Here is a 23,351-nt window from a genome sequence, read left to right as displayed (position 1 = left end):
AAGCATGCCACCTCATCAGCTGCCACCCTGTGACCCATCTGTTCGTCAGAATCATCCCTTGAGCTTGTTGAATATTCCCGTCGGTGGTGGAGGTTGATGGGCATCCTGCTCCCGCTTCATGCTTCCCGCTTGCCCGGTCATTTTTAAACCTCTCGATCCACTCATATACAGTAGAGCACAGTCTCTGTATTGTACTGAAAGTCTAAGGTGAAAATCAGCCCCTGGCACACCTTCAGACCAGGGAAACGGATCACTGATCTCTGCTTTTCCTTGGTGCACACTGCCAGCAAAGCGGCCATGTTTACTTTGTTACAAGATAAAGAAAAAAGGAGCGATTAATATCAAACCTCGGCCACGTAACTACAGCAGCACGTGATCTCTGAAGGCAGTGTGGCCAACCTAAAGAAAGTTATAGTGAAAGTGTGGATAATTTTTTACTTCCATTCATATTTTATTACAATTAGTATGTAATTCGAGTGCAATAAAATTTCCAGCAGAAAGTAACTAACAGTAACTGTAACAGTTACTTTTGAAATTGAGTAACTCTAATTGTAACTGAGTTACCATTCAAAATGAGTAACTGTAAATTGGGTTACTTTTGAAAAGTAACTTTCCGAACACTGGTAATTAGTTATAATAGAGCATTTTGAAGAGTATTTTCCTGCTATTTGTGTTTTAGAGAAAAATGCATGGGTACTTAAAGAGGCAACCATTTAAGTCAATTGACAAACATTGTGTTAATGCTATATTTGTGCAACACCCTCAGCTTACACCTCATGTTGTATTCTACACACATACTGCTTCTGCTGTAGACTTATCATATAATAATATTGTATGTTATAATTAAAAAGCACTGTTTGCATCAAAACTATTTTTGAAACTTTTTACACCAAAGAAGATCCAGTAATTTGTTATTAAATTTTTGTATATGCTATAAAAACTACACAATAATTTTTTACAATTAAATTCTTTCAGGATGAATTGTTCTCAAATGTACTAAAAAATGTTTTGTACATGTATGGTCTGATGCAGGTCTATGTATGAGGATGATTCAAAAAGTAAGTTACATCTGTCACCTGCTATTTGTCAAATTGCACAAACAAATGTGATCCATGTGAAAAACGGCATTCACATCCACTGTTCACTGGTGTGGCTTTTATGTAGTTATAATGGTAACATGTTGTTTGTAACAAATGTGGAAAATGGTATGTAAGTGGTAATATTACTTCCAACTTGATATAAAATGAGTTGTACAAGTTCTAACACAAAACATCTCAATCATAGTTCTAAAAAGTGAATGAATGGCAGTGTATGAGGCACCACAGTGAAGTGGTAACAGCAGTTCGAACCCAGACTTGACTGGTGTGGAATGACAACTCACAGTGATGTGGGATGAAGAAGTGATTTGCAATGATCATAGAACAATTCTTGACCTACAATAATTGGGTGTAACTTATTTTTTGAATCACCCTCGTACTTGGAGGTAGTCATTATAATGTACATTTGGTAAGTTTTCATTACATAATGAGTACAATTAACCCTTGAAGTACAGCACGGCCATCTTTAATCCAAGGAAAGCTGGTCGTGAGTACAGCCCACCATTCCTTAGGAATGTTTGGTATAACAGAAGCAAGTTGCAGTACAATCCAAGTATTAGAGATCTGAATAAGCTAGATGTAAGCGCTTTTGTCTTTGCTGTAGTGACGATATGATAGAGTAGAGATTTTATATATGTTGTAGTTTGATCCTCTGGCATATTGGCTTCTGCTGAAATCAGTGACAACCTATGGTAATCTTACTTCTGTACTGTGTTGTCATGTGTTATTTTATCCATATTTACTCTGAACCAGAAAAGCTTCAGACAAATATATGTAAGTAATTACACATTTTGGGCATCATGTGCTTTTTCATGTAAAAACTTATAAGACCTTTAATTTAGTAATTTGTTAATACACAAACCGATGGCTGTATAGTTACATTTTGGAACTTCAGATTTTGATTTCCAGAAAATTTGAAGTGTGCTTTCTTTTCCCCCCCTTGTGTATTCTTACGGGTAGTGTATTGTGTGATTGTTTTCCTCAGAGGTGGGTTGCCAGGTTCAGTACCACAACTCCTCCTTTCTACATAAATTCCAACATAAAAAAATTGCATTTGTGTTGTAAACAAAAATTTTGACCTAACGTAGTACAGTGATGGACACTTCTGGATCGTAATGATTACATTGTAAGTTGATGAGATTGTTACAACCCAGAAGTATCCATGACTGTACATTGTATGAGCTTCCCAATGGCATAGGTAAAAATTCTCAATGAATATAAAGACCCTTCTGTACTTGTCAGTTTTTGCCTATAGCTTGAAATTCGCATTACTCACAGTTGTGACTGAAATAAGCCTAGGAACACAAAACTTTGAAGTAATAAGAATACAGTCATGAACGCTGCATTTGAATATATTCTGCCATACAGAAATACCTTTTCTCTAAAAATTGAAGTAATTTTCAAATAATTCTACCAGTAGAAGTAATGTGCAAAATATTTTTATGTACACAATTATTAAATATATATTTTGTTAAGAATTTTTAAAAAATAAGGTAGGTGAAGTATATAGTTCTTTCACAATTGACTTTTTTCTCGTTATTTACAGGATGCAAGATGCAGATGTTGGGTTTGTTTTGATAATAGATAGGCGAAACGATAAATGGAATTCAGTTAAAACTGTTCTGCTCAAAATCTCAGTAAGTATGGGTGTCTCTTTCTTTCCTTTTGTGATATATGCAGTGGCGGTGATTAGGGGGCATGAGGGGCAGTTGCCATCCCCACATTTTGCCACTTTTGTCTCTGCATTATGCTAAACCTTATGTAACAAGGGGAAATAAACTGTCCTTGCCCCCCTCCCCCGGTTTTAGAACCCAATTGCTGCCACTGGATATAGGTATTTAGTGTCATGACTAATCTTTTCAGAATTACAATTAAGAATTTAAAAACATATGCTGCATTTAAGAACTTGCAACATATACATTGTAGCTAAACATTTTTTAAAATTTTGTTTTATGTAATTTTGAATTTGCTCAGTAGATCTGTTGAAGGGTTGAACTGATACCAATGCTGACAAATATATTCTGTTGTTTAGATGTCTTGCAGAGTTCCCAAAAATGACCCATGACAATTCAAATATTGTACAAATTTTGCACAATGCATAATTTTCATCAATTTTGCAAGCAAATTGTGGGGCGAAATATATTTTGTAATTAAATGATTAACTCATGTGAAGTTATCAATATTTTGAAGAAAACTCTGTTAGATTTATATGGTATAGTTCCAATGGAAAACTTATATGTTAAAATGCATAAATACTCTGTGTTACAGTTTTCAAGTATCAGTGAGATAGAGTTAGAGAATTTCCTTATACAAGAAATTTCCAATAATTTACAATAATGCTCAGTTATAGTGTCAGTTTGTTTGAATGCAACATAGACAAATAGATTTATTTCCTGTAAGAACCATACATGTAACACTAATTACAGGATTGGTATAGGAAACGTCATATTACATTATGATTATTACATATTATTCATTACTAATACAAAATATAGATAACAATTGTATTAGTCAAATTTGATTTGAAAACATTCCACAGCTGAATAAAAACAATGATATATAAGTATACTTTTCAGTTGATTTTTAAATATGTTCAGTGGACAGTCTTTCAATTTCTTAGGCCAATGGTTGTACAATTTATATCCATGAAAGTAAACACTGTTATTAAAATTAGATGTACTTTGGCTTTCATAATGAATGTCATCTTTCTTCCTTGTTCCATATGAATGTACACTACTATTTGCTTTAAGGTTGAAAATATTTTTCTTAAGAAATATTAATACTTCATATATATACAAACATGGTAATGGTAAAATCTTTAGGCTTCTAAACACCTGCCTACACCATTTATGATAATTGGCACCCATTATTATTCTAACAACTCTTTTTTGTAAAATAAACAACTGTTTGGCACCAGGTGTGTTTCCTCAAAACATAATCCCATATCTCAATCTTGAGTGAAAGTTTGCATGATAAGCAGTTAGAACGGTTTCTTTATTGCATATTTTGCTTGATACCTTAAGTCCATAACAAATTGAACTTAGTTTGGAAAGTAATACATCAGTATGAGTATTCCATTTAATATTTTCATCAAAACAACACCTAAGAATTTTGTATGTTGTACACAATTAATAATATCATTATATTTAGTACAGGTTTGGGACAATTTATCTTTTGTAGATTGTGGAATAGTATACAGGCAGTTTTTGATTTATTCAAAATTAGCTTATTTTCAGTACACCATTGTGTCAAGTCAGTTAGTACTTTATTAGTTATAATTTTCAATTGACACATATCACCATGCTTAGTTATGATATTAGTATCGTCAGCAAAGAGAATTATATTGGATTCGTTAATATTAGCTGGAAGATCATTGATAAAGATAAGAAAAAGTAAGGGTCCCAAAATGGAACCTTCGGGTACACCATGTTTTAGGGGCAAAACATTTGAATGATAATGACTAGCATTATAAGTAACTTCAACATACTGCATTCTTTTTGATAGATATGATTTAAACCAATCATTGGCTGTGCCTCTAATCCCATACTTGTATAATTTCTCAATTAGTATTTTATGGTTAATAATAATTTATATGTGACCATTATTTTTCAGGGTTTTTTTCCGGGCCTTATTCATGTGGCTTATGTACTACGACCAGCAGGGTTTTTCCAAAAGGCAATTTCTGAAGTCAGTAATAAATTATTTAAAGAAGAATTTAAGTTTAGGGTAAGTTTAAATATTTGTTAAATTTGAGAAAGTTGTGGAAATCGCAATGTGTACAGTATTATAAGTAGTACAAGAAGTATGTGAAAGTATCCCAACATGGTATTAATTTGGAATAAAATAAACAGGTTTACATATTTCAAAGTTCATAATTTCACTTCTTTTTCTTTCATTTTTCATATCCTTACATAAATAGTTCACTCCATGAAGTAAGCTACATGAAGAAATACAATTTACATTGTTGTTAGGACATATTTATGGAAATTTTAGGTCATAAGTGCACTTTTTAGTTTATATATTTTAGTAATTTTTAGATCATACAAATCCTAACCCAAATATTAAAAAAAAATCCATGGCACAACTTTTTTGTCAGTCTGCCAAGCTTCTGTTCATCGATTGGTGCACAGTCTACATGAAGTTCTATTATTGCTCTCCAGACTCAAGTCCACTTTTCAAGTGCATTACAAATTATCCTCGTGACACTGGAAGAAGGAGGATTAAACGTAAGATTTCTCAAATCAAAGACTAGAGCACTAACCATGGGAGCCCACGTATAGGATGTATGAATCTAAAAATTAATGAGATTATTACGTAACAAACTTGATCAAGTGTGTACAGTATTATAAGAGTATTTTTATAAATAAAAGGTTTTTTATTTTTATTCTTTGTATTTTATGATGCTTTTTTCCTCTCTCTCTAGGCTAATTGTAATGATGAAGATGAATATTAGTGCAACAAGAAATTTATTTTTATACATGCAGGGGAAAGTCTAAGGTGATTTATTCTTATGTGTAGATCACTAGTTTCAGAGAAAATCAGATAATCAATTTGTAGAAAACGGCATGTCTGTACGATTATGTTCATATTTCTGTTATGCATTATCTGGAAGTCAGCTAATTATTTCTGAGTGGCTGTTAAATAACAAATCTACAGGCACGTATCTAGAAATATGTTTCGGGGGGGGACCAAGTGTCTCTTAATAATAATAATAATGATGATAATGTTTATATTAAAATAATTAATATTATATTTATATTACATGAATGGCTAAAATGGCGGTATAAGAATAGCGATATAACAGCGCATATTCATTATGTAACTTACGTATAGTTAAGGTCGGCCAAATTTTTAAATAAAAAAGCCCTGGCAAGGAAATTAATGTCAAGTAGATAAAGAATTGAATATTTGTTGAATGATGTTACATCCAGTTGAAAAAAGCAAAGTTCTTGGTGATATTTTATGAATGTTATGTTGTAAGTAGTAATAAATCTTGCGTAAATCATCTGTGGTACTGTCATTCAAAGTCGCATGATCACAATATAATCCTTGCCTTCATTATTTAATTTCAGTTATTTTATTATTTCATTATTTTCATTATTTGATTTTTGTACTTAGTAAGTCTTGAGGGGGGGGGGGGAGGGTCTGGATCCCCTGGACCCCTCCTAAATACGTCCTTGCAAATCTGCTATATAGATATTTCATAAAGAATTATCAAGTGAGAGTACTTTGTCTTCACGATTCTTTTGAGTTATGAAATTAATCAACAATCTCTAACAATAAAATCAAGTGCACATATTAATTGGTTTGAAGATTGCTAGTGAAACTATTACAAGTGTATGCAAAATGTCTAATAATAATTTCTGTAAGGGTCAGTTGGAAGTCTGAGGGGTTCAGACTGAAGATGAAATTGCTGAAGAAAATTCACTAATATTCGATAATGTGATCACAATAAAGTGATCACTGGTGTAATCAGTATATTTAAAACAAGAAGCCTTGTAGGTGAAAACCATGTAACATGACTAGGAGAAGAAGGGAAGGTTTTCATAAGATGCCACAACACCATTCACAAGATGTACCACAAATACATAGTGTGTCACAAAATAGTGTTTACAATCTTTGAACCTTAATAACAGAAAAACTATGAAAGATAACTTGACTGGACTTTTTATATTTGAAGCTGCAATGTCAATGTTGAGGGGTGTGTGAGCACCTGTAGGCATTCTGTTATTTTCAGTTCCGTCATAGCCCATCAGGCAGTAGGCATTAGTGTGGACAAAATGACAGAGGTGAGCAAGTTTTCTCTCCACCAATGTAAGAAGTGTTGAATATCTATCCAGATCTCCAGATTTAACACCCTTAGATTTCTTCCTGTGGGGAACTGTCAAGAATGGTGAGTACACCACAAAGCCATGGACACTGGATGATGTGTGACATGCGATTGAGCTACCTGTGCTTCCCTTCCCATGGAAACAATATTGGCTGTTTGTCGATCTGTTCAGCATTGCAGACGATGCATTGCTGCCAATGGTGGTCATTTTGAACACCTATACCTTTAAGGTATGCAACACCAAAGAAGCTCATACTTGTTGTTGTTTGTGTTCGTGTTATTAACATTCAAAGAGCGTAAACACTATTTTGGGAGACACAGTATACTTCGGAAAACTGTAAAATGTAGTCGATTCAGCTGATATGTGTACTTGATTGTAGAGAACTACGGATTTCCACATATCTCCCTTATCTAAGTTATTTGCGTTCAGAAGATATAAATATCATAAAAATATTTTTTATAGGAATGTGACTAACTTTTGAATTGAAGCACAATAAAGGTTTCTGCTTAACTAAATTGTTATTTCTTTCTCAGGTAATAGTATGTAACTGTGTAGAAGAACTTCATGATTACATAGATAAAAATCAGCTCACAAGAGATTTAGATGGCTGTATTCCCTACAATCATGAAGATTGGATAGAGCAGAGGATTGTAAGTAGTTATTTGTCAATTCTATTATTTTGAAAATATAGGTAAACAATTTTGTACAATGCAGGAAAATCTATCTTGATTCATCATTGATATCAGCCACACTATATGAAGGTTTATTTTTTGAGATTGGTTTTTAACTTCACAAGAAACCTAAATATTACAGTTGCTACAGTATACCATATTTACTTGAGTAACCCATCTCCTGCACCTTTGAATAAGCTGTTCACCTGAATCTTGAATCACACACACCAAAAGAAATTAATAATTGAGGCTCCTACTAGTATTGCACTTTTATGGTACAAGTTATATTGCTGCATTTCACAACCTTCAATTTGTACAGTAAGATTTATTTCATTCTTTTTATTAAGTAGTGTCATCAACATTTCAAAATACAAGGGAGGTCATCATCTGCATCTCTTATTGAGACACAAGAGTAGCATGTATGTTCTACAAATTTCACACAGTTCCTTCAATTGGCTCTACACCTTTTTAAGACCCTAATGTTTACTTTCTACCACATTTTAGTAAAAAAAAGTGCATGGGGGTACTAGAGAATAAATAGATACATAGATAAAAAATATAACTACCTAGTTTTAAAAGACAGACAAGGAATGTTGTCAAGTAGTTTTGCAGATTAAAACCAATGACTGAGGAAGAAAAATCACATGCTTTGAAAGCAGGTTGTGTAGAGGGAGGAAGGTGATATATTTTCCCAATATTCCAGGAATGTATAGTGTGGGCCATCGGCTGGTTTCTTTTTAAAAGTGTGATAAAATAAACACAGTGTAATATTTTTCAAAGTTTGTTGCTTTATTCACAAGAGTACACCTTCCGATTAGTTATGGAATATAATTTCATTAAAGTAGTTGCCACGGCTCGCTTGGCAGTAGCCCATCCTGGCAACCCAATTTTGCAGGACATTATCGATGGTTTGTAGCTCTATTGCAGTGTTCCGCAACCGGTGTGCCATGGCACATGTGCCATCACAAGGTGAAAGGTGTGACACAAACTTTTACCTACTATTGTAATATTGTAAGAAATTAATTGTCGATTTTAAGTAAGAAGGTGCTTGTTTATTCTTGCTGATATCTGTTATATTTTCATAGAAATTAAATGTAATTTATTTACTCAATATTGTTATAGTTTGCCCATCTTATATGTATTCTCGCCTGTAATATTGGGCCAGTTTGATGGGTTACAGGTGGCAAGCTTTGTGTTCACCGCAAAGAAATCCACGTAAGACTTTTAGCAAGCCTTTTAGCGGCCCGCATCAATCATACAATAGAGCTATTCAAGTGAGTTCTTTGTTTGTAACACTGCATCTTTTGTGTACGGCTGGCTGTTTTGTGCCTGTTTGTCGGCGCTTCTTAAACTTTATTGCTCTTTTCCTTGGCGAAGGACCCACACATTGTCAGACAACAATTACAGTATTTCAGTTCAGTTATATCACAGCTGTGCTCTGCAGTAGTGCGAATATCGGATTGCTACTATTTTCTTCTTTCAATATGGATAAGTTCCTTGTATGGAGTGGTCCGTCCTCGAATGCAAGTATGGAAACCATCGAGACCAAAAAAAGGAAACGGAAAGTAGTTCATCGGCAATATAGTGATAACTATTTATCTTACGGGTTTTTTTGGTGTGGTGACAAAACATGCCCAATCCCTGAGTGTGTTGTGTATGGTGAAAAATGCAGTAATGCTGCTATGGTTCCCAGTAAATTAAAACTACATTTGTCAACAAAACATTCCTCTCTGTTAAGTAAAGATGTGAATTATTTTAGTCGGTTGTTGGAACAAAATTAAAAAAAGCAAGTGACGCTTATGACTACATCGGTACGTGTTTCGCAAAAAGTACAGGAAGCTGGCTATAAGGTAGCCAAACTTATCGTAAAGGCCAAGAAACCACACACAATAGCAAAAACGTTGTTAATGTCCGCGTGTAAAGAAATGGTAAAAATAGTCCTGGGTTCAGAAGCTGCTACTGAAATTTCAAAAATTCCTCTCTCTGCTGACACAATCAGCCGCCGAGTTAGTGACATGTCCAGTGACTTCGAAGACATTATGAAGGAGAAAATAAAGAGCAGTCGAAAGTTCTCACTTCAGATCGACGAGTTCACTGATATTGGCGGTCACGCACAACTTCTTTCCTACATATGGTATGTTGATGGGGATGTAATTGCAAGTAATTTCTTCTTTTTTTTCTTTTTTTTTTTTTTTTTTTGCAAAGAACTACCCGAGCGAGCAACCGGTGAAGAAATATTTCGTACGACTAATGAATATGTGGTCCGTATTGAATTAACATGGAAGGACTGCATTAGTGTTTGTACAGACGCTTCTATGACAGGCCGAGTGAAAGGATTCGTGGGTAAAGTACGCGAAGTAAATCCTAACTTACGAACCGACCATTGTCTCATTCACCGCGAAGCCATTGTTGCTAAGTCTTTGCCATTTCCTCTGGAAATTGTGATGGATGAAGTAGTAAAAGTCGTGAACTTCATCAAGTCGCGGCCCCTAAATATGCGACTTTTTAATGTTTTGTGTCAAGAAATGGGATCAGAGCACACTACACTTCTGCTACATACAGAAGTACGATGTTTATCTTGAGGTAAAGTGTTAATGCAAATGTTTGAACTTAAAGAGGAGGTACTTTCATTTTTGACTATTGAGGGGCATTAGTATTCGGATTTATTTGCAGATGATGAATGGGTATCTATAAAAAACAGAAAAATGCAAGGTAGAAACAAGAATATTCTGACTAGTATGGATAAGATTCAAGGATTTATTAATAAGTTGAACTTGTGGATACAGACAATTGAAAATGGACTGTGTGAGATGTTCCAAACTGTATGGCCCCTTGCTGACGATAACAAGGTGTTGATGGACTTAATTAAAGAACATTTAGTACTCTTGCAGCAGACGTTCAAATAATATTTTGGAGAGCGCGTTGAAGATTTTGACTGGATTCGTGATGCTTTCAGTATGGATTCGAAATATCTTCCGAAAGATTTACACTTACAAGAGGAACTGGCAGATTTGAAAGCAGACAGAACATTGAAATTAAAATTTTTCAAAGTGCCTTTGGATACATTTTGGTTGTCAATAAGCAGTGAATACCCGGCTATATCCGAGATGGCAGTTAATGTGTTATTACCATTTTCAACTACTTATTTGTGTGAACTGGGCTTCTCGACGTTGACTGCAAATAAAACATCAGCGAGAGAGAGAGAGAGAGAGACTCAAATCCATTGATAAAGAAAGAAATGAGGCTTGCTTTGTCCACGATTCCGCCACGAATTAGCCGTCTGTGTGTAGCTAAGGAGGCTCAAGTATCACATTGAAGGTATGAGTAGAGTTATTTACTTTAAAATTCGTATTAGGATGTGTATTTTCTACAGTGAATTAAAGTTAATAAATTTCTCACTTTGGAAATAAGTTTTCAATATTTCCCACCGTTGTTCCAGCGTAAAACGATTAATTTCGTACTGCGGAGATATGCTACTGTGTTTCTGTCAAGGTTTTGAGTACGAATGAGCTGTCAGTGTCAAAATAACATGTACTTTAAAAAGAAACCACCAGATGGCCCACCCTTTATTTCATATATAAGTGTATGAGAATGTGATATTGGCATATTATACGCAAGTTCCCCTTCCACAATATTCAAAGGTAATGAATGATGTCTGTGAGAACAATCACCACATTAATTTTGCATTACCAGGTAATGTTCAAGATTGCCAGATTTGAATTATGTCAGGATAGGACAAAGCATGTTTTATTCAAACAAAGTTTGTTCAAATTTTAAGGAGTAAGTGAAAGTGTGTCTTCCAAGATATTTAAACACATTTTTACTATATTCACACATTGTAGAAAAAAGATTAAGGCAACAAGTGGAAGATAAATTGGAAGAAGAGCAAGCAGGTTTCAGGCCTCATCGTCAAACTCAAGATCTAATCTTCTCCCTGAGGAACGCAATAGAGAAGATACTAAGCAGAAGAGGGGAAATCTTTACAGCTTTTATTGACTTAAAGTCTGCCTTCGACAGAGTACCAAGAGGACAAATATGGAAGGCCCTTCATCAGTTCCAAGTAACGTCAAAACTGACTACAATAATTCAAAGTCTCTATAAGAACGTTAAAGGAACTGATAGAATAAATGGACAATCCTCCAAGGAATTTAATATGGGAAAAGGTGTAAAACAAGGTGATGGACTTAGTCCTCTTCTTTTCATATTATTTATGGATCAAATTATAAAGCAATGCAAAAGAAGAACAAGAAAATGCAAAATTGGAAATTATAAGATGAAACCGGTATGGGTACAAACATTAGTATACACTGATGATATTGTTCTCCTAGCAAAAGATAGCAACATCCTACAAAATGCTGTCCTAGAGTGGGGCCGAGCATTCAAAGAACGAAAGATGGAAATCAATGTTAGCAAGACGAAAGTCATGCACTTCACTAAACAAGAACCAGCAAGGATGCGCATTCATTGGAATAATAAGACCTTAGAACAAGTAGAACAGTTTGAATATTTAGGAACCATACTAACTGCGGACGGGAAAATGGACTCTGAAATTAATCACAGAATTCAGAAAGCAAATAATCTGTACTATAATATTAGTAACACCATTATAGGTAAAAAGGAGATTAGTAAAGAAACAAAAATGAAAATATATAAAACAGTCTATCTCCCCACGCTATTATATGGATCAGAAAGCTGGATAATGCAAACTAAATTGGAGAGCAGACTTACTGCTACTGAAATGAAATTCTTAAGAAAAACTGTAGGAAAGACAAGGAGAGATATGATACGAAACACAACAATAAGAAGAGAATGCCTGAATCAGGAACTACTGATTGAAATCATTGAGAAGAGGGAATTAGGCTGGCTGGGACATCTTATTAGGATGGAGGAAGAGCGTAAACCGAAACAAATATTTGAGGCCCGACCAGAAGGAAAGAGAGGAAGGGGACGACCCAGGTTGAACTGGAACCAGTACATTTATGGACTGGCACAGAAGAGAGGGAAGACACCGGAGGAAGTGAAAAGACTGGCACAGGATAGAACTTCTTTCAAGAAGTGGCTGAAAGGACCCCGACGCATATGCCCTTATGCAATGGGCATAAGGGAAAAGAAGAAGAAGAAGAAGAAGAAGATGAAAGTGTGTCTTCCAAGATATTTAAACACATTTTTCCTCCTTATTTTTTTCTCTTTAATGTTTCTGTTCAATTTGATTGGGTTTCGCATAGTTCAGATCATGTTCATGCTGTTTTTATAATTTTTGTATGTGTTTGATTTGCACAATATAAACTTTAATTAAATAATTAAACAATCCATACTGAAGAAACTAAAATCGGTTGATTTTTATTATGATCTACAATCTAAATCTGACATTGTCAAGCTCTTTGAGATGCTTCTCAGATTTGCATGTACATGGCAAACTACCAAGGGTAGATCCAATTTTTTTTAAATACAGTAAAAACCTCGTTAATCTGAACTAATGGGGAGAGGGGGGGATAAGTTGACCTGTTTAACAAAAGTTCGGATTAACTTAAATAACCTAAAAGAACAGTAGAAAGTGCATTAAAACTCTGTTTATAGCAACAAAACACATTTATTATGGTGTATTTAAAGGGCATAGGCCTAAATACACTATACAGTATAGTACAAAGTCTGCGGGAGACAGAATTTCATCAGTGGTTGACTGCCTTTTCTTTGGGAAGTTGTCATCCACATTTAAAACCTTGCATTCTGCTCCTTTTTTATTCCTTTTGCCTGTCCGGATTAAGCGAAGTCTGGCTTATCAGAGTCTGGATTAATGAGGTTTTACTGTATAATTTCTTGATTCGTAAAAACTTTTAATATGTGATGCCATTATTCATTTTAATAGACAGATGAATGGCCAATCAATATAATTTATGTCACATTAAAATAGTATTTGGAAGAAATTTTTAACTTTAGGAAAATTGGATCCTCTCTTGCTAGTTTCTGAGATATTAAGATATGACTTTAGATCTGTCAAATACATTTTATGGGGGGAGGGGGAGATTAATATAATATAATCTAATAAAATATAAAGAGTGCTGGAAAAAATTGTTGCATAATTTGATATTCACAGAAGGGAATGGGGTTGCCAGGAAATGAGGCAGAAAGCAAAAAATTATTTTCCAGTAAAGTTGAAGTGTTTTACATAACAAGAGGGAAAAAAGTATATGCTGTTACAGAATGAACCAAGACAACCGAGGTGTATACGAGTGTGAGCATTCCCAACGGCCATTGCGGTTACACTGGTTCCTGGTTCCTTACACCATGTTGTCCAGTGTATCCTGTGAGGAATATGGTCCCATTCACATATGGTGGCCTTGGTGAGCTCTCAGAGGGTCTGTGGTGGTTGGAACGACTGACGATAGCTCTCTTCAGAAGTGTCCATGCATTTTTGGTGCAGTTCAGGCTATGGCTGCTGTGGATTTTGTGCTTCTGCAGGGACAGGTGATGATAAGGACATGCTGGTGCCACATAATGTTGTCGCAATATACAACAATTTGTTTTTAGTGCTGTGTATGTAATGATCTTGAGAAACTTGGGATGGGGGGGGGGGGTGTCCTGATCTCCAAACTTGGCACCTATGCTTTAGATTGATCATGTGTGTTGTCTCCCATGGCCAGGTAAACAGGTTTAATCCAGTTACTTTATGATGTGCTGGACTAATATTTGCTAGGTCTACTAGCCCACCAAATTTATACTGAGATACCAATAGTTGCCATGGGTGACACATAAGGGTCTATTAAATTTCTTATTTTTATTTGTTTGTGAGTGATCATCATTGTCATGGTTTAATTGCACAAGACTCAAAACATTGACCAGTTGATTCTGCCAGTTGATGGAGGTGCAATCAGCATAAAGATGCAACATTGCAAAATTTTCCCTCACTGCCAGCACCTGCAGTGTGTAGGTAGCCAACCATTCACAAAGCACTAAAGCTATCCCTGAAAGCTACCGGTAGCTCGAGTTCAACAATATGGCAATCCATGTTGAATAATAATTCCATATATTTCTTTTAACATGTGTTTTGATTATTACAACAATTGCACAAATAATATTTTAGAGAATAATTTTGGTTGGTTTGTCATGTTAAAGTTACAGAAATAAAATTGTGTTCTGTTTACAACTGTTGATAGTAATTTTTAAATTATTAACATCTAACGTGGAAGGAATTTGGAATGGTACTAATATTTGAATTGCTATAAGTGATAGAAAATAATTATTTTTATTTTTTGATAAATAGAAACTAGATTCAATTTTATACCTTGAAGTTAGGAATAAATTTTGATAGTTTCTTGTTTTTTTCTCCCAGGCTGTAGAAAAGTTTTCTTCCAATACACAAGAAGTTTCTGCGAACCTCCGTAGTTTCACCCAAAGGCTGCAAGAAACAGAGTTTCCCAATGATGTGGATTCTACCGAAGAGCTTCTTAGATCACAGGTAGGTTCCAATATTGATACCATATTGAACTTCAAAAGTTGCATTAATTTGTATGCAGTAGAGGTAACACATATCAGTATTCTATTGTTATCAGTCAGCATAATCATATCATTGTGTGTCAGTTTATTAGTAAAATTACTGATAATTTATCTATCCAACGTTTCTATAAATACCCTGTAATTGAATTGAAAATTCTGCAATTTTTTTTATCTATCTATATATATATATAAATGGATGTGTATATGTGTGTGTTTGTTTGTTCAGCAATAACTCTCGAACACCTGGAGCGATTTGAACCAAACTTGATACACGTATCACTTGCAACCTGGAAATAAATACTGGGGGGAGGAGGTAAGACACCCCTGGCACGTATAGGGGTGGGGTGGGAAAGGGTGACATGTATAAATAATCGAGAACCACCAATATTAAATTCCGCACAAACAAACATCCGTGACTCTATGCAATCTGCACAACGATAGTGTTTCTCGGATTGTCTAACATTCAGGCTGTGTTGCGAATGGAATCCATAGTTTTCGTGACACTCCCAATGCGGTTCAACTCCAAGTTCATCGCCTACCGGCATGGGGGGGGGGGGGTGAGAGGGGGTGAAAAATAAAATGCCAGAAATGACCTAGATTAGTGTTGAATCCATAGTTTTCGGAGTCTCTAAGCTAATTGGTGACATTCACGATCACATTTAAAATTAGTTACATTTTACACTATAGTTAGAATTCATTATTTTCCTGTCTAATACAAGATTGGGATAAATAAATACCTGGGCAATGCCAGATAATCAGCTAGTTGAATATAAAGCAGGAATGAACTGATGGGGATGTTTTAACAAATTTATAACTTCTTTATTTAATGTATGCAACCTGCTGGCTGCAATGTACTTTGTGTTAGAAAAGAAGTTGCCTCATTGCAGTTATATCTTGAAGCTTTCCTGGTGACGAATGATGGACAGATTCTCCCAGGCTATCGACCAGGTGAGTATTGGAAGGGTTTCTGAGCTATCAAGAGTTATGAGAGTGATGTTAGCTCTCAAAAGCTCGGAAACCTTTCCAGAACTCACCTGGTCAATAGCCCGAGAGTATCTGTTCATCAGGTTGTTTCGTTGACACCATGTTGAACCATACAAGAATCATCTTGCCTACCTGAAGACTCAATCAAGCATCCCACATAGGAATTTGAACAAGTTATTGTTGTTACTATGTATCATTAGAAAACCAATATGACTATTGCATTTTACAACTTTAAAGAACTTTATTTATATTTTATTCACTATTTAATATTATAAACAACACATTATTATAAATTAGGGATGGCACCAATGAATCGGTACTCTATCGGTATCAGTTGATATAGGCATATCGGTGTATCGGTAAAATAATTGGTAATTTTACCGATCAGATATATCGATAAATATCTGATAATTTAGTGCAAAATTCTGCCATTTTGTTGTTATTTTTAGGGATATTCTCCATTCCCTACTTTCTAAAAAATTAAATGTCTAAATATGCAATTTCTTTCCACTGTACTCACCTTGAAACACACATTTATTAAGGAGGTCAATGAACCTTTCAGCTTCTTCAAGGACCATTTCTAATTTTATATCGGATCGGTTATCGGTATCGGTAAATTTTATATTGTTACTTTATCGGTATCGGCCAAAATTTCATATCGTCCCATCCCTAAATATAAATTAAATAATAAATTATTACATAAATTATGTGAGTTATAATAGTGGGTCTGATAAGCAAAGAAGAATTTTGTGGAACATTACTTGCTATAAAATAATTGGTGTGCTGTTTATAAATACATAGGAAATTATTTTTTTTTTTTCCGTCACAAGGTGTAAGAGCTTCAGGACGATGTGACATAACCATCGGAAATAAATGCACCCTTTCTTACCAGGATGCCTTGACAAGCTGTACACATAACTTTTGTCTGTTGGTCATGCATGCACATTCAAGGATTTTTTACATATTGTAGGGCCCATGTTGCTTGTCACTTTGGTGTGAAACCCTTGTGTTACTTGTCACTCCAGGCTGAGAACTCACTAAGACTGCATCTTGTGTCAAACTTTAATTTTATTAACACACCTGAAGATATTTTTCTCCTGAAAGTAAAAGTAGTACTTTTCAGAAGTTATGCTATGTAACAATGTGTCAAACTGATTTATCTTTTAAGATTTATATCTTGTATGGCGCTGATGTTTTTTTTGTTTTCTTTTCTCAGACTGTAGAGTACGATGAACTGAAGGACGATATCCTAAGTGCTGCACGTCATGGGGAGACCCTGCTAGATTGTATTCGACGTCCACCTGAAGACTTTCACTGTGATAATGATGAAGATGCATACATCGTGTGTCCTGACAGACTTATTAATGTTACTGCTGTAGAAAGGTGACTTTTCAGTAACATTTATTTTGTATTATATTTTTCTTGCTTTACATCACTTTTTAGCCCCTGAAGTTTAATGAAGATGATGATGTCTTTGATTAAAGGATATTCGTAAAGGAATATCCGTGCCAAAGCTGTAACCTTTGGTGGCAAGATTTTGGATTGACCACGCAATGTGGTTGACCACCATAAAATTTCGAGACATTGCATGCAAACATATTTTCAGTGCATATATGCAGAATTTCACATGTATCTTACTTAGCAATTGAACAGGATTTGAACCTACACCCTTGCATTCCAATCAACTAAGTACCTATTCATCCTTTTGCTTTGTCTCAATTTCAATAACTCAAGAACTGTTTGCATATTTGTCATGTTACCGTTGTCTATCTGTCAGCATGTGAATAATAGTGCCATCTATCTTCAGTCGAAACTACTAATTCAATGTGAAACGACTGGTAGAAATAGGACATGAAGCACACAGGAATTAGTTGCCTCAACTTTACATGCACCCAGAGATCTAAGTCAGTGTTCAAAGTGAAAATTCTTTGCTGGGGGGATTCTTGGTTGAGTTTGCAGATAGATGGGGAGATGCTTGCATACATCAACACAGAGACAATGCTCTAGGTGGGAGGATGCTAATGCAAATTATCCTAACTGAGGAATGCTTTATGAAAATTTTCTTAACTGGAAAGAAAGCATCCCGATGCATTCCTATCACTTCGAGCACTGATCTAAGAAATGAAATTGAGGTGAAGCCTTTGCCTTTAAATCGACTCTGTATTCATTATCATTATTTACATCAAACATTTATTAAAAAGATTTCAAAGTTTTATTGTTTTTTTCAGGTTATTGGTACAACTGGAGGAGACTGAAAGAACCTTTGATGACTTTTGGAACCATCATGCAAACAAACTCAATCAGTGCCTCGAACTCAGGAAATTTGAACAGGACTTCCGAGAGTTACAAGTAAGGGAACCTTTCAGAAGTGTTTTCCCTAAACTTTATATTCTTATTGTATTTATTAGTCTTGGCTGACACTGTCTATTATATGAGGGTGAATCAAATGAAAACAGAACAGTGGATGTATTGGGTTATATTTATGTATGTGTGGGGCAACAACCCTGTGTAGAGGTAGGGCGGGATGTAAGGAAGGAAACCCCTACTGCATAATGGACTCGCCCTAGATAGTCGTGTATGGAAGGAAGGAAACCTCTACTCCATAATGGACTCACTCTAGATAGTCGTGTATGGAAGGAAGGAAACCCCTACTGCATAATGGACTCGCCCTAGATAGTCGTGTATGGAAGGAAGGAAACCCCCTACTGCATAATGGACTCACCCTAGATAGTCGTGTATGGAAGGAAGGAAACCCCTACTGCATAATGGACTCGCCCTAGATAGTCGTGTATGGAAGGAAGGAAACCCCTACTGCATAATGGACTCACCCTATATAGTCGCACATGTGCACATGATATGCATATCACGGCAGCAGTATTGTCCGAGCAGCATCAAGACCAAACGGCCCAGCCTGTTATCCTCTGGAGTGGTTGCATGACAACATGCGGCCACATACGCCAGCTGTTACAAAGAACACGTTGGTGATGTTTGGGTGGACAGTGTTGGAAAACCCACCATATAGCCCTGATCTGTCACCATGCAAAGGTCCATATCTTTAGTCCATTGAAAAAGGCATTGATGGATCGACATTTCCCCTCAGACAATGTTTGTAACCGGTTCCGATCTCAGCCAAAGAAGTTCTACGAGCAGGGTATTCACCGCTTGGTGAAACAGTGGGACAAGTGCTTGTGTAACTTTGGAGATTACATTTGAAATAAACCCCTGTTCCGTGCCTGTTCCGTTTTCATTTGATCCACCCTAATGTAAATGCTAAAATGTTATGCTAAAATTGTTTACATAATTGAAACTGAATGTATTGATATGAAGAAAAAATTGCCTAAGGAACAATATTTCAACATCTCCCACAAACCTTTCACAAGGTCAATTATAGGTTATAGTATACTTTGCATACATGGTGGTGGTGCATGTTTACACAATGTTAACCAACGATGAAAGAATTTTCGGTTTGAAAACTCATTATAAAAGTGGTCTAACCACTGTTCAGAATGTCTGGATATTTGATATTGTCACTTAGGGCTATTTACAATCTATGAGAGATATTTGAATCAGAAGTTACTGTTATGGATGAACCTTGAAGTGGACGATCTAAGACAGCACAGACTGAGGAAATTGAGCTGTCTGTAGGTTTGCCTCTGACGAAAATTCCAATGAAGTCCACAAGACAATTAGCTGTGGACTTATCCAATATTTCACATTGGTCCATCCAAATGATTTTGCAGTGTTCAAAGTATACATGCAGGCACATATCTAGAAATACATTTCGGGAGGGGTCCGAACAAAGTGACTCAAAATAAAAATAATGTTTAAATTATTATTATTATGTTAAATTAATTAGAAATAGTATTAATTAAAATATTCAAATTAAATAAATAGGTTAAAAGACAGTGTAAGGATATAACAGCACATACTTATCTAGCTTACGTATAGTTAAGATCGGCAAAATTTAAAAAAAGAAAAAAACAGCCGTGGCAAGGAAATTAATGTTAAATAGATAAGGTATTTGAATATTTATTGAATATCAAAAAAGGATGTTAGATAGATCCAGTTGACAAAAGGTAAAGTTCTTGGTAATATTTTATGCATAGTAATAGATCTTGCATAAATGTTCATTGGTACTGTTATTCAAAGTCTTATGATGCCAATATAATTATTGCCTTCCAATAATAAATAATAATAAATAAATAACCCTCGATTAAACAACAATTATATTTTTATTATTAAATTTTAGTTATTTTATTATTTCATTATTTTTCATTATTACATTTTTGTACTTAGTAAGTCTTTGGGGGGGGGGGGGGGTCCAGACCCCCTGGACCCCCTAAATATGTCCTTGGTTACATGGGCTGTTGAAAGATGATCCAGGCAGAAGACTACAATTTTGTAACATGATGCTTCATCAGTACAGGTTGATCCAAATTTTTTTCATAACATACGGCGGTCAGATGAAGCCATCTTCAAGCTATCAGGATACATGAACTGCCATAACTGTATTAACTGGTTCATTGAAAATCAGATGAAACAAGCACTCAATCAACCACGTGTTAATGTTTGAGGTGCATTATCATCTTGTGGGGTAATTAGACCATACTTTATTGAGCAACTTCAATGCAGATAAGTATTTGAACTTACTATGGGATTATGTGGTACCAGGACTCATGATACATGTAGACAACGTTGAGAATGAGTTCTTTCCCATTATCGTCACTATGTTTGTGTGTACATAGATCAAGTTTTTAACCATAGTGTGTATGCAGCCATTGATATGATGCCATGTTCACTGGATCTCACCCCAATGGCCTATTTCCTTGTGGTATGGTGGAAGATTCGTTGCATGGAAGGAAACTACAAACACTTGGAAAGCTGAAAGATTACATTGAGGATACCTTCCAGTTTTTGGACATCAATACTAAGCTGTGTGTTCATGTGTGTCAGAGTGACAGGCTCCAGTGATGTGTTAATGCAGAAGGAAAATATTTTTGAACACACCAAAAAAGTGAAATAATGTGATTAAATATCAAAGAAAATAAATTACCTATTTTAATTTTCAAAGTGTAAAGTGACTTTTGCACCTCTTACTTGTTTCTATCTTCTGATAAATAATAATTATCATAATAATAATAATACAAAAAGGGAAAGACAGCAAGAAAGGCTGTAAATTATTAGTTTTAGAAGGAATACCAAATACTTGCCAATCAGGAATAAATATTAGCATTTCACAGCATTACCACACCTTCATATTAGTGTCATTGATAATGTTGAAGACAATATTTCATCTAATCTGACCATACTATAATCCTGGATGCAGCTCTACTATGAAGATGTGGTGTGGTAATGCTGCAATATATGAGGAGAAGTCATTAAATAACAGGAATTTTATTCTAAACTTCATGGAGATGAAAATTTGTATTTCGGAACTCAAAATGGTTCCTTAGCAACATGCCATAAAGGTGTCGTGATGATCGAGCAGTATGCGCCTGCGCAGTAGCTTGTACAACATTGCTGCTCCACTGCTGACTTGCACCGTAGAAGAGCAATGAAGTGTTATTTGTTTTTTGTGGTCAGAGGGAGTGAAACCTTCTGAAATTTACAGTACAATGAAGGTTCAGTATGAAGACAATTGTTTAAGTCAGGGGAGAGTATGAATGGGTGGAAAGATCCATTTTTAAAAACTGAAGACGAAATGCCAGTGATGAACACTGCAGTGGGAGGCCAGTTTGTGTGGCAACTGAGACAGTGAAACAGCAGATCGACCAGTGAATCCGTTAAGTTAGTACACATGTTGTACAAGCTACTGCACAGACTCATACTGCAATCATCACAACACCTTTATGGTGTTTTGGAGTTATTTAATCTCAATGAAGTTTAGAATAAAATTCCTGTTATTTAATGACTTACCCTCCTATTAATAGCCTCTCTAATGGATTGTTTTCTTCAGAATGTGAATAAAGCAACATTCATACTCAAATGGCTGTTAACAAGCTTAGGGATTTGTGTTAACTTATTTGAAATTAATGATGTCGGATCCAGGTTGGATCCCTCAACAAGCCATGTTGTTCTGTAAAATATATTGACACTTTCAACATGTTATTGGAACCAAAGTATTACCAAACTAGTCAAAATACTAGCATATTCTTGTTAAGTGGAAATCAACAAGCATTGTACAAATGAAGAAAAAATATTGGTTAATTTATACTTACTTCTATTTTTTTCCTTTGCAGGCAAATTTTGATTCTAACATGAAGACTGTGTCAGAGATGACTGAAGTTGGTGAATCTGTTTCCCGTGTGGATGCCTTATTAAAAGAAACATTAATATTTCAAGAAGAGTGCCTGGTGAGTGATATAATTGTATATAAAATACATAATAGGCAAATGGTATAAAATTTTCTCCTGTTCTGTTGAAAGTTGGTAATGCACATCATACCAATTGCGGGGACCTTTATTATAATTTCACTTCCATTAATGTTGTGAACATTATTGAATTTGAACCTATAAATTGACAAGTCATGTTGAAATTAATACTTGTTCATTAGAGAGTGGACTGATCAATCGGTTGATCACCACTGGAGATTATTGACAGATAATGGCATGTGAAGTTATGTCAAAAGGTGTCCAAGGTCAGTGAGAAGTTGCAGTATACATACAACACAACCTCCATGGCTTGTCACTCTACCCAAAAGTGTATGTACAAGGGTCGTTCAAGGTTGACCAAGACTTTTGTGCATAAAATATTAATGAATCAATGTAGCACTGCATGACTTCAGCAGGACAGACCATCCGAGTAGCCATGATCCTTTGCGATGCATTTGGTGCATGCGGAGTAGTGTAAACAAAGATGGCGGCAAGTAGTGTACCTGTTGCTGTGGAACAGCGGTGTATAATGAAATTTCTCGTGAAGGAGAAGGTGAAACCTGCTGAAATTTGGCGTAGACTGCAAGCACAGTATGGTGAAAAAACACTGTCACGGGCAATAGTGTATGAATGGTGTCAATAGTTCAGTGAAGGGTGGGAGTTGGTAGCAAATGAACCGCACGGACATGTTTGCCCAACTGCAGTCACTCCGGTGAATATTGTGCGTGTTGAGCAAGTTATCCTTGAAGACCGGCGAGTAACAGTACGTGACATAGTGCATACAGTCAATATCAGTGTTGTACGTGGGGCCGTTCGGAAGAAGAGACCTGAAATGTTGTCGAAACATGTCATTCTTGTCCATGACAATGCCAGGCCACACACAGCCCATTTGACTCAAACAAC

General features: G+C 35.4%; 1 protein-coding gene across 4 annotated transcripts in view; it reads left to right on the top strand.

Moving 5' to 3' along the window:
* The window catches only part of LOC145981962 (guanine nucleotide exchange factor DBS-like), a 531,521-nt gene that overhangs the window by 466,822 nt on the left and 41,348 nt on the right, over positions 1-23,351 (top strand). For all 4 annotated transcript variants that reach the window (XM_083115466.1, XM_083115465.1, XM_083115468.1 and 1 more), the window contains 7 exons: positions 2,644-2,734; positions 4,710-4,823; positions 7,462-7,578; positions 14,930-15,055; positions 17,294-17,460; positions 18,306-18,426; positions 22,317-22,430. In XM_083115466.1, coding sequence (XP_082971592.1) covers positions 2,644-2,734; positions 4,710-4,823; positions 7,462-7,578; positions 14,930-15,055; positions 17,294-17,460; positions 18,306-18,426; positions 22,317-22,430 — 850 coding nt within the window. The remainder of the gene's footprint in view (positions 1-2,643; positions 2,735-4,709; positions 4,824-7,461; positions 7,579-14,929; positions 15,056-17,293; positions 17,461-18,305; positions 18,427-22,316; positions 22,431-23,351) is intronic.

Source organism: Lepisma saccharinum, chromosome 30 (genome assembly GCF_977018435.1).
Source record: "Lepisma saccharinum chromosome 30, izLepSacc3.1, whole genome shotgun sequence".
Lineage (NCBI taxonomy): Eukaryota > Metazoa > Arthropoda > Insecta > Zygentoma > Lepismatidae > Lepisma > Lepisma saccharinum.
Note: the sequence above shows the minus strand (reverse complement) of the source record. Positions and strands in the feature narration are given on the sequence as shown.